Source organism: Nicotiana sylvestris, chromosome 8 (assembly GCF_000393655.2).
Source record: "Nicotiana sylvestris chromosome 8, ASM39365v2, whole genome shotgun sequence".
NCBI classification, from domain to species: Eukaryota; Viridiplantae; Streptophyta; class Magnoliopsida; order Solanales; family Solanaceae; genus Nicotiana; species Nicotiana sylvestris.
The window spans coordinates 88,899,765-88,912,940 of NC_091064.1; the positions used below are offsets into that span (position 1 = coordinate 88,899,765).

Here is a 13,176-nt window from a genome sequence, read left to right on the forward strand (position 1 = left end):
TACAGGACGGTATCCTAGAAGGTGCCCCGGTTGTTATCTCTGTGTTGAGTTGTATTTCTTTCCGTGACTTGTTTTGTCTCTATTCTAGTTGTTGTTGTTATGTCAATTCTATGTTATTTCTTACTATTGCACTTATTTATACTGTTTTATTCCACACTGTTAACCCTTATATTGAATTTAACCTCAGTAGGGCCCTGACCTTCCTTGTCACTACCCGATCGAGGTTAGGTTTGACACTTACTGAGTACCGCTGTGGTGTACTCATGCCCCTTCTACGCATGTTTTTCATGTGCAGATCTAGGTACTTCTACTCAGGCCTACCATCCTTGAGGGAGGTGACTGCTCTAGAGACTTTGAGGTACATCTACCGCGTCCACAGACCGAGAAATCCCTTTCTATTCATGTTTTTAGTATTTAGCCCTTCTGTACTTCCCTATTCTTATTAGACATTCCGGAGTTAGAGCTATGTAGTATTGATCTTAGCTTGTGATTCGTGGGTTTTTGGGTCTTGGATTTATTTATTGGTATTGAGGGTTAAATATGGTATAAGCCGAGCGACATATTTAAACACTGTTACTACTTTATTTCTGTCTTAAATTGTTTACTTCCGCAAATTTTGGTTTTTCTTCCGCAAATTAGGCTTACCTAGTCGTAGAGACTAGGTGCCATCATGATGGTTCACGGAGGGAGAACCGGGGTCGTGACAAGTTGGTATCAGAGCCTAGGTTCATAGGAGTCATGGATCACAAGCCGGTTTATTAGAGTCTCGCTGATCGGTACATAGATGTCTGTATTTATCTACGAGAGGCTATGTAACTGTTAGGAAAATTTCCACTTCATTTGATTTCCTTTTTGTGCAATATTTTGACATCACAATTCTATACTTCTGTCTTCTATTCTCTCATAGATGGTGAGGACACGTGCTACCCGAGATGATCAGGCACCCGCGCCCCTACTACAGTCGTCAGAGGTCGGGGCCAGGGTAGAGGCCGAGGACGCGCACGTGATGCAGCTAGAGCACCTGCGCGAGCTACCGCCGAGGTACCACCAGCAGTTCCAGCCAGAGTCCAGGCACTTGACACGCCTACTGCTACTGCTACTTCAGCTCTTCAGGAGACTTTGGTGCAGTTCATGATCATGTACACCACCTTGGCTCAGGTAGGGTTGCTTCCCCTTGCTGCAGCCACATCTCTAGCCGGGGGAGGAGCACAGACTCCCGCTGCCCGCACTCCTGAGCAGCGAGTGCATGTTGAGCAGGTCCTCAGATTATTCTTGTACCGCCTGTAGTGTCGGTTCAGCCCGAGGATAGTGCAGCGGCTTCCGAGGATGAGCAGTTGAGGCTTGAGAGGTTCAAGAAGTACAAGCCCTCTATATTCAGTGATCTAGCACCGGACGATGCTCTGGGATTTCTAGATGAGTGTTACCGCGTTCTTCGTAGCATGGGTATATCAGGATCGAGCGAGGTTTCCTTCACCACTTTCCAGCTTCGAGGGGCCGCCTATGAGTGGTGGCGCACCTATGAGTTAGACAGTCCAAATGAGGCTGCTTCGCTGACTTGGACTCAGTTTTCAGATCTGTTCCTAAGGGAGTATGTTCCTCAGAGCCTTAGGGACGCATGGCGCGCAGAGTTTGAGCATTTGCGCCAGGGTGCTATGACAGTCTCAGAGTATGTAGTCCATTACACCAGCTTGGCTAGACATGCACCAGCCTTGGTTTCTACTGTGCGCGAGAGGGTTTATCGGTTTATTGAGGGCCTTATTCCCAGCATCATATCTAGCATGGCTCGTGAGTTAGAGATGGATATTTCTTATCAGCAGGTGGTGAGCATTGCTAGGAGGATTGAGGGTATGCATGCTAGGGAGAGAGAGGAGAGGGAAGACAAGAAGTCTTGAGAGTCGAGCCATTATTCTGGTTCCCGTACCCCAGCTGCAGGTCATCATGGTAGGGGTTATATGAGTCCCCCTATTCATTCAGCTCTTCCAGTAGCCAATAGTGCTCCAGCTCCTCCTAGGCCTCATGAGCCTTATTATGCACCTCCAGTTTCTAGCGCGCCTCCTGCGCGGGGTGCTTTCAAAGGTCAGTCCAGCAGGCCTGACCCGAGCCAGTCACAGCCACCACACCCACCCAAAGCTTGTTTTGAGTGTGGTGACACATGTCATATGGTGAGGGATTGACCCAGACTTGGGAGGGGTGTACCTCCACATACTTCTCAACCACAGCGTGCCCCGCAGAGTTCTCAGGCTATGGCTACAGCTCCAGTTGCTACCCCACCTGCTCAGCCAGCTAGAGGTGGAGGTCGGGGAGGTAGAGGTCGCCCTCGAAGGGGAGTCCAGGCCAGATACTATGTCCTTCCTGCCGTACCAAGGTTGTTGCCTCCGATTCTGTCATCATAGGTATTATATTGGTTTGCCATAGAGATGCATCGATTTTGTTCAATCCAGGCTCTACTTATTCTTATGTGTCTTCTTATTTTGCTTCGCATTTGGGTGTATCTCGGGATTCTTTGAGTTCCCCTGTTTATGTTTATACTCCTATGGGAGATTCTCTTATTGTGGACCGTATTTATCGGTCGTGTTTGGTTGCTCTTAGTGGTTTTGAGACCACATCCGATTTATTGTTGCTCAGCATGGTAGATTTTGACATTATCTTGGGCATGGACTGGTTGTCGCCCCATTATGCTATTCTTGATTGTCACGCCAAAACCGTGACGTTGGTTATGCTAGGTATACCACGTGTTGAGTGGAGGGGTACTTTAGATCACACTCTCGGTAGAGTTATTTCTTTTCTTAAAGCTCAGCGTATGGTTGAGAAGGGGTGTGACGCGTATTTAGCTTATGTGAGAGATGTCAGTATTGATACCCCTTCAGTTGATTCATTTCCAGTAGTACGGGACTTTCCTGATGTGTTTCCATCTGATCTTCCGGGCATACCGCCTGATAGAGATATTGATTTTGGCATTGATCTGTTGCGGGGCACTCAGCCCATTCCTCCGTATTGTATGGCTCCTCCTGAGTTGAAGGAATTGAAGGATCAGTTACAAGAATTGCTTGATAAGGGTTATATTCGACCCAGTGTATCACCTTAGGGTGCTCCTGTCTTGTTTGTGAAGAAAAAGGATAGTTCTATGCGTATGTGTATTGATTATAGCCAGTTGAACAAAGTGACATTGAAGAACTGTTATCCTTTGCCTCGTATTGATGATCTGTTTGACCAGCTTCAGTGCACACGAGTGTTTTCTAAGATTGATTTGCACTCAGGTTACCATCAGTTGAAAATTCGGGAGCCAGATATCCCGAAGACTGCTTTCAGGACCCAGTATGGTCATTACGAGTTTCTTATCATGTCATTTCGTCTGACCAATGCCCCAGCAGCCTTTATGCATTTTATGCACAGTGTGTTCCGGCCGTATCTTGACTCATTCGTCATTGTCTTTATTGATGATATTCTGGTGTATTCCCAGAGTTGGGAAAATCATGAGCAGCACCTGAGGACTGTGCTTCAGACTCTGAGAGAGAAGAAGTTATATGCTAAGTTCTCGAAATGTGAGTTTTGATTGGATTCAGTAGCATTCCTAGGCCACGTGGTATCGAGTGTGGGTATTCATGTGGATGCAAAGAAGATAGAGGCCATGCAGAGTTGGCCCAAACCATTCTCAACTGCAAAGATCCGCAGTTTCCTTGGCTTAGCGGGTTACTACCGTCGTTTTGTTGAGGGGTTTTCATCGATTGCAACCCCTATGACTAGACTGACCCAGAAGGGTGCTCAATTCCAGTGGATGGAGGAGTGTGAGGTGAGCTTTCAGAAGCTTAAGACAGCTTTGACCACATCCCCAATTTTTATACTGCTTATAGGTTCGGGGTCTTATATGGTCTATTGTGATGCCTCGGGGATTGGCCTTAGAGCGGTGTTGATGCAGGACAGTAGGGTGATTGCCTACACGTCTAGAAAATTGAAGATACATGAGAAGAACTACCCTGTTCACGACCTTGAGTTAGCTGCCATTGTTCATGCCCTAAAGATTTGGTGCCATTACTTATACGGTGTGCCTTGTGAGATTTATACTGACCATCGGAGCTTGCAGCACTTGTTCAAGGAAAAGGATCTAAATTTGCGCTAGAGGAGGTAGTTAGAGTTGCTGAAGGACTATGATATCACTATTCTGTATCACCCGGACAAGGCCAATATGGTGGCCGATGCTTTGAGTCGCCGGGCGGAGAGTTTGGCATATTTACCAGCATCGGAGAGGCCTATGGCGATAGATATTCAGGCCTTAACTAGCCAGTTTGTGAGATTGGATCTTTCAGAGCCCAGCCGGGTTCTAGCTTGCGTGGTTTCTCGGTCTTCCTTATTTGACCGTATCAGGGAGAGACAGTATGATGATTCCCATTTGCTTGTCCTCAAGGACAAGGTTCAACATGGTGATGCCAGAGATGTGACTATTGGTGATGACGGGGTATTGAGGATGCATGGTAGATTTGTGTACCCAATGTTGATGGGCTGCGAGAGTTGATTCTAGAGGAGGCCCATAGTTCGCGGTATTCCATCCATCCGGGTGCCGCAAAGATGTATCAGGATTTGAGGCAGCACTACTGGTGGAGACGGATGAAGAAGGATATAGTTGGAATTGTAGCTCAGTGCCTCAACTTTTCGCAGGTGATGTATGAGTACCAGAGACCGGGTGGGTTGCTTCAGCAGATAGAGATTCCGGAGTGGAAGTGGGAGCGGATCACCATGGACTTTGTAGTTGGGCTCCCACGGACTTTGAGGAAGTTTGATGCTATTTGGGTGATTGTGGATCGGCTGACCAAGTTCGCTCACTTTATTCCTGTGTGTACTACTTATTCTTCGGAGCGGCTGGCGGAGATCTATATCCGGGAGATTGTTCGTCTACATGGTATTCCAGTTTCCATCATTTCAGATAGAGGTACCCAGTTCACATCACGGTTTTGGAGGGTCATTCAGCATGAGTTAGGTACTCTGGTAGAGTTGAGTACAACATTTCACCCTCAGACGGACGGACAGTCTAAGCGCACTATTCAGATTCTTTAGGATATGCTCTGTGCGTGTGTGATCGAGTTTGAAGGATCATGGAATCAGTTCTTTCCATTGGCAGAGTTTGCTTACAACAACAGTTAGCAGTCCAACATTCAGATGGCACCATATGAGGCTTTATATGGGAGATGGTATAGATCCCCGGTGGATTGGTTTGAGCTGGGTGAGGCTAGATTATTGGGCACAGACTTAGTTCAGGATGATTTGGAGAAGGTTAAGGTGATTCAGAATAGACTCCATACAGCCCAGTCCAGATAGAAGAGTTACGCGGACCGGAAGGTTCTTGATGTTTCCTATATGGTTGGAGAGCGGGTTCTGCTTCGAGTTTCACCTATGAAGGGCGTTATGAGATTTGGGAAGAAAGGGAAGTTGAGTCTGAGGTTTATTGGCCCTTTTGAGATATTGAGGCGCGTTGCGGAGGTTGCTTATGAGCTTGCCTTACCTCCCAGCTTGGCCGGAGTTCATTTGGTATTCCATGTTTCGATGCTCCGGAGGTATCACAGTGATCCGTCGCACGTATTGGATTTCAGTTCAGTCTAGTTGGAGGATCTATCTTATGTTGAGGAGCCAGTGCAATATTGGACAGGCAGGTTAGAAAGCTGAGGTCAAAGAACATTGCATCAGTAAAGGTTTAGTGGCGGGGCCAGCCAGTCGAGAAGGCGACCTGAGAGGCCGGGCAGGATATGTGCAGCCGTTACCCTTATTTTTTCACTACTTCAGGTATGTCTCTATACTCGTTCGAGGACGAACGATTATTTAAGTGTAGGAGGATGTGACGACCCGGCCGGTCGTCTTAAGAAATAATGCCCTGATTCCCTATTAACTGCTTTCCCCAAGTTTATTTCTGCTATTTTGATTTGCCGGGATGTTCGGTTTTATGTTTCGGAGAGTTTTGGGACACTTAGTGCCTAAATGAGAGCTTAAGGTTGGAAAGTTGACCGTAGTCAGAATAGTGTGAAGACGGCCTCAGAATGGAAATCCAATGGTTCCGTTAGCTCCGTTAGGTGATTTCAAGCTTAGGGGCATGTTCGGATTGTGTTTTGGAGGTCCGTAGCTAATTTAGGCTTGAAATGCCGAGAGTCAAATTTTTGAAGTTTCCGGTTCAATAGTGAGATTTTGATCCGAGGGTCGGAATGGAATTCCTAGAGTTGCAATAGTTCCGTTATGTCATTTGGGATGTGTGTGCAAAATTTTAGGTCATTCAGAGGTGGTTTGGTTGGGTTTTTGATCAAAAGCGTAATTCGGAAGATTTTGGAGAATTAGGCTTGAATCCGATGTGTTTTGGTTGAATTGATGTTATTTGAGGTGTTTTGAAGATTTGTACAAGTTTGAATAAGGTTTTAGGATATGTTGGTGCCTTTGGTTGAGGTCCCGGGGGCCTCGAGTGTGTTTCGGATGCTCAACGGATCATTTTAAGTTGTTAAAAAATTGCAGATTTTGTTAAGCTATTGTAGAGGAATTTTCCTTCGAGTTCGCAAGTGGAACCTCGCGTTCGCGAAGAGTCATTTGAGGAATGAAAATATTAATCCTTTGTGTTCGCGAAGGGCTGGATACTTGTGAACCGCGTTCACGAAGGAGGAAATTTGGCCTAGTAGAATTTACTCATCGCGTTCGCGATGAGAGGAACGCGTTCGCGAAGGTTAGACAGGTAAAGAATTGCGTTCATGAGGGCCTTGTCGCGTTCGCGTAAGAGAACTTTTGGTCAACGTCATTTTTGTGCTTCGCGAACGTGAGGCTTTGACCGCGTTCGCGGAGAAGGAATTAAATGCTTGGGCAAACTGTTTTAAAAGGTTTATTTCGCGAATTTTAGCCTAGGTTCCTCCATTGTTAGGCGATTTTGAAGCTTTTCGAAGAGGGTTGAAGAGGGATTCAAGGGGAATCACTTGTAGGTAGCATTTTTGGCTTCATAACTCGTTTTTATGTGATTAAAGACCTAATTAGTGGTGTGAAATTTGGGAAAAAATGGGTAATTAGGGCTTGAGTTTAAGAGGCCTTTAAATGAGGATTTGAGGGGTCATTTGGACTTTGATTTTAGTGTTCTTGTTATGTATAGACTCGTGAGAGTACGAGGTTTCTGAACATGAAAATTTTACCCGATTCCGAGACATGGGACCGAGGGGCGTTTTGGTCATTTTACATAATTTTGCGTATTAGCTTAGAATTTAATTGTAGAATCAATTACTTGAAGTGCTATTTACTTTATGCAAATGAATTGAATATATTTGGGCTATTTGGAGTCGAGTACTCGTGGCAAAGACGTGGTGTCGGGTTGATTTTGAGCCGGTTCGAGGTAAGTGACTTGTCTAACCTTGTGTGGGTGATCTTCCCCTTAGGATTGATATATTTGGTAATTGAAATGCATTGTACGTGAGGTGACGAGTGCGTACTTGTGCAAATTGTTGGAAATCTGATTTTCTTTAAGTACTTATCAGTATGTTCCTTCTCCTGCTTTTATTACTTGTACTATTAAGCCCGTTATTAGCTTAGGAAAGCATGTCTAAGTGATTTAATTGCTTTGATTGTTCAATCTGTTTACGTGAACTCTATGCAGCATGCTAGGCTAGAATTATTTGTTACCTTAATATGAAATTTCCCTTCTCTGAATATTTTCTTGCTGCTGCTGCTGTGTATTTACATTGGGACTACGGATGTGGGATTCTGGTAGCTCCCTGTGTCAGTTTACTTTGGGACTGCGGGTTAGATTCCCGATAGATCCCCCTGCACATTTATTTTGGGACTGCGGGTTAGATTCCCGATAGATCCCCCTGCACAGTTATATGGAACTTCGAGAATGCACCCAGTAGATTCTTCCAATACTGGGTATTTACATTTGGGACTACGGATCGGGATTCCGGTAGATCCCTGCGCATTGATAGTTGGACTATGGGACGGGATCCCGGGAGATCCTTCAGACATATATATGATGGACTACGGGACGGTATCCCGGGAGATCTACTGGACAGTTGAAATTGGGACTACAAGACGGTATCCTGGAAGGTGCCTCGGTTGTTATCTCTGTGTTGAGCTGTATTTCTTTCCCTAGCTTGTTTTGTCTCTATTCTAGTTGTTGTTGTTCTGTCAATTCTATGTTATTTATTACTCTTGCACTTATTTATATTGTTTTATTCCACACTGTTAACCCTTATATTGAATTTAACCTCAGTAGGGCCGGGACCTTCCTCGTCACTGCCCGACTGAGGTTAGACTTGGCACTTACTGAGTACCGTTGTGGTATACTCATGCCCCTTCTGCGCATGTTTTTCATGTGCATATCCAGGTACTTCTACTCAGGCCTACCATCCTTGAGGGAGACGACTGCTCAAGAGACTTCGAGGTACATCTGTCGCGTCCGCAGACCGAGAAGTCCCTTTCTACTCCTGCTTTTAGTATTTAGCCCTTCTGTACTTTCCTGTTTTTATTAGACATTCCGGAGTTAGAGTTATGTAGTATTGATCTTAGCTTGTGATTCGTGGGTTTTTGGATCTTGGATTTATGTATTGGTATTGAGGGTTAAATATAGTGTAAGCCGAGCGACACATTTAAATACTGTTACTACTTTATTTCTGTCTTAAATTGTTTACATCCGCAAATTTTGGTTTTTCTTTCGCAAATTAGACTTGCCTAGTCGTAGAGACTAGGTGCCGTCGCGATGATTCACGGAAGGCGAACCGGGGTCGTGACACTTGTCAATCAGTTAAGGACTCCTCCTTAGATAACATCCTCCACATTCAATTCAGCAACAATGATAAATCAAGTGCCTGCAGATGTATGTCATTTGCATAAAAAGTTTTTCTTTAGACTTTGCAAAGATGCTAATGTCATACTTGTAACTGTTATATCAGTGTCTGTCAGCCAAGCAAGGTAAAAGATAATCTCTCGGAGCTTGGAGAAAAATGATAGCTTTTTCTTAGAGGTTGCATTGGTCACTGAAAGTTAGGATCTGCAAATAACTCATCACTCACTAGTCACAATGTATTCTCTAGAACTTTGTTCCAGAATGCATGAAAAAACTATGAAGTGTTAACATGTTGTGCACATTGAATCAACTTGATAGTAGTGCTTCCTTTCTGGTGATCCTATGAAACACTTCAAATAAGTATGAACATATTTTTTCGGTGTTGAGCTTTTTAAATTAATCTTGTAGATGTACACACAAACAATAGTGTCGGGCATAAGCCCGTGCATTGCACGGGCACCGCCCATCTAGTCTATTATATAGAAGAGAGAAGAGGAGGTCGACCAAGGGCATTATGGTCATTTAAAAAATATAACTGCATTGTGTGCTTGTACATTAGGCTCAAAAGTTTGGTTGTGGGTTCCTCCCAATAACCGACAAAATCAAAAGTAACGTAGGCCTAAGTTATTGAAATCTTCAAGTGGACCCCACTTTCCATTCAATCTTAACTGTCTTCTTTAAGTGCAGTACTTGACTACTGCCACTTTTTCATTTGTTTGAAAGTAGATTACTTCTCAGTTCTCACTTTCATTGTTTAAAACATATATTTTTAATAAGTATTTTTAACTAGAAAAATTATCTATTAGGTAATTTTATAATTTAAACGTTCATTTGATTAAAAACATACAACGGTAACATACATTTATATATAATAAATCCATTATCTCCTTAAGAAAAATTATTTCATTTGTTTTATTTACTGAATGTTTTTGGTAAAGAATATTAAAAAAAGGTGGAAATAATTTATGTAGAGTTTTATTAAGATGTTCTTATATTAATATCAATTGATATCATTTTATACAAATTTTCATTAAATTGCAATTTCAATTGGAACACTTCATAAGATCAGGGAAAAACATTTAAGTAAAATATAGTTTCAAGTCCCTTTTTTTATTAAAGAAAATTGAAATTTGTTCAAATTATATAAAATAACTCCCTCCATAAAACATGATTTGAGAATAATCTAAACAAAAAATTAAGACAACTAACTTAGGGAATTGTTTTCTTTATTATATATTAGGCAGCATGAGAAGTATCATTATGCATGATTATACTTCTCCCTCTATGATCAAAGTTAGTTGGTACTTCCTCTATGTTTAATAAAGAATTCAACATTATATAAATTTCAAAATACATAAATATAAAATTAACTATTTTTAAAAAATACTCAACAAATAATTATAGCAAATAAAGTGGTACTACACCCTAGAGTATCTCAATCATATCAAATGAAACTAGAAAAAAACTGTAATGCTTCAATTTAAGGTCAATTTGATTAGTACATAGAGTGATCGAAAAAATTATTTATTTTTAATAAATTATTCAGATATGCCTTTAAACTAGAATAAAATACGCATTTACTTATTATTAATAATTTAAAATCACGATTATTATTTCAAAGAACCAAAAAATTATTTTTGCAACAACTATTTGGAAATAAAATGAATATATTTTATTATTCAAATTCTAATTAATTAATTAATATATATATATATATAATCAATACACTAGCTCAATTGAAAATACTAAAAGAGTACAACAATATATTATTCAATTTAAATAATGAGAAAGTACATCACTGTAACGACCCGGCCGGTCGTTTTGAATATTTTAGCCCTATCCCCTATTATTTCCTCTTTTATGTCATATTGTGGTTTCAGAATGTGAAGGGATGTTTGGTTTTGGTTTCGGAGTGAAATAGGACACAGAGTCCCTAAGTTGAAAGTTTAAGTTGTATGAGTTGACCGTAGTTTGACTTTTGTGTAGACGATCCCGGAATGGAGTTTTGATGATTTCAATAGCTCCCTATGGTGATTTAGATTTATGAGTGTGTCCGGATGTTTATTTGGAGGTCCATAGGTTGTTTCGGCGTGAATTAGCGAAAGTTAGGAAATTTAAGGTTTGGAAGATTGGAAAGTTTTATCGGGAGTTGACTTTATTGATATCGGGGTCGGAATCTGATTTTGAAACTTGGAATAGGTCTGTCGTGTTATTTATGACTTGTGTGCAAAATTTAAAGTCAACTGCGGTTGTTTTGGAATGAATCGACATTAATTTTGAAATTCGAAAGTTCATAAGTTCATTAGGCTTGAATCGATGCGCGATTTGTGGTTCTAATGTTGTTTGATGTGATTTGATATTTCGAGCGTGTTCGTATGATGATGTTTTAGTAGTTGTTGGTATGTTTGATTGAGGTCTCGGGGGCCTCAGGTGTGTTTCAGGTGAGTTTTGAACAAGTTTGGGCATTTCGACACTTTGATGATGTTCTGGAGCAGTTCAAGTGCGGAGGGCACATTTTTGAGTGCTGATGCAAAGCTCATGTGCGGCCGCAAACTCACAGAGCGTGGAGACAGTAGAAATTATGTGCATTGCAATAGAAAATATGCTGACCGCAGTGGAAAAAGCACGGACCGCAAAAGGGGGAAATCTGCAGGTTGATGATTTGACTTCGGAAATTTATATCTTTTAATCTATAAGGAATTTGGAGATGATCCAACAATAAAAGTTGTAGCTCTTTGAATATAGTTTTTAAAAAGTTAAATCATTTCTCATTTAGACATTTGTACCGAAAGTTATGGTCAAATTACTGAAGCCTTATAGTGCAATTACTGCTGAAGTGCGGCCGCACAATTTGGATCGCTTCCGTGGAACTTGGAAGTGCGGACCACACAAAAAATGTGTGGTCAGCACTTTGGGAGATCAAATGTGGTACCATATAAACGAGGGTTTCATCTCATTTTTTATTTTTGGACCTAGAGAGCTCGGTTTGTGGTGATTTTTCGAGAGTTTTTCAAAGATTTGTTGGGGTAAGTGATTCCAACTCGGTTTTGACTATATTTCATGAATCTATTGTTATTTTCATCATTTAATTAGTGAGTTGAGTTGAAAATTTGGGAAAAAATTGTGAAAACTTCTTAGGCTAAAATTTGGGATTTTGAAAGACGATTTGAGTTCGAATTTAAGTGATTCTTATATGGTTGGACTTGTTATCGAATGTGTGTCCGAATTTCGTAACTTTTGTGAGTTTCGAGACGTGGGAACCATGTTGACTTTTCGAGTTGACTTTTTATTTCTTTGCAAATATCATAAATTTTATCGTTTGAATTAGTTTCATATGGTTATATTTATAGTATGAAATTATTTTGGCTAGATTTGAGCCATTTGGAGTTGGATAATCGAGGAAACTACCTACTAGTGTATTGAGTTAGAGCGATTTGAAGTAAGTGACATGTCTAACCTTTTGTGAAGAAAATTCCCTTTAGGATTGATGTTGTTGTGATAATTGCAATGTGTGAAAGCTGTGTACGCAAGATGACGAGTATGTGCACGGGCCAAATGTGAAAATTATCGAATTTAATTATGTAGATTTCCTGTCATGCATTAGTTGAGTTATTTTATCATGTTATATTCGTTATCATTAGTTTATTTTCACATGTTCCATTTGCCTTACCTTTTTCTTGCTAATTGCTCTACCTGTTTGGTTGAAGTACTTGTTCCCTTTATTCCGTGTTCATTATTTGACTGTTGAACTCTTTACTTGAAGTTGTCATTTTTGTGAAATATCTTGTTGTTGAAGATGGCAATGAATTTACAAGGGCCATGATTTCCATTGAGGCAAAGTGATAAATTGTGAAATACTATGTTGTTGAGTTATTTACTTCTAATTATTTTGTTGAGACTTTGTGTACATTTTGGCTGAGCCGTGAGCTCCTTATTGTGGAAAATAATATTATTGTTGATTTCTTTGGCAAGTTGTAATATTTGGGCACTTCAGGTGTGATTTGTGATATGTTGTGATATTGATACGCATGCAGTGGTATAAGTTGTGGGTGTTGAAACACATGCGGTGAGATAAGGTGGACTTGATACGCATTGCTAGTAGGGGAACTACTAGAAGTCATGCGGTGTGATAAAGTGGCTAAAACATGGGATGCTATTTCGGAAAAAATAATTTTTAAAACTAAATGTAAAGGTTCCCGCGGTGATATAAGGAAATATATTGAGTTTATTTATGATTTGAGACTACGAGGCGGTAACTCGGTAGTGACTCTTGTTGATATTTTCTATTCCTTCACTTGTGTTTTGTTGTACTATTCCGTGTTGTAGCATCCTTGATTTCTTCAATGATGTATATTTGCCTTAAGTCTGTGTAGCTAAATTATGACATA

At 41.1% G+C, this 13,176-nt stretch overlaps 1 protein-coding gene across 1 annotated transcript; it reads left to right on the forward strand.

Moving 5' to 3' along the window:
* The first annotated feature begins 1,137 nt into the window (after positions 1-1,137).
* LOC138875359 (uncharacterized) lies at positions 1,138-1,892 on the forward strand. The gene is made up of 2 exons (XM_070154184.1): positions 1,138-1,257; positions 1,299-1,892. Exons 1-2 carry the CDS (start codon positions 1,138-1,140, stop codon positions 1,890-1,892), a joined length of 714 nt encoding a protein of 237 aa, XP_070010285.1.
* The last annotated feature ends 11,284 nt before the right edge of the window (positions 1,893-13,176 follow it).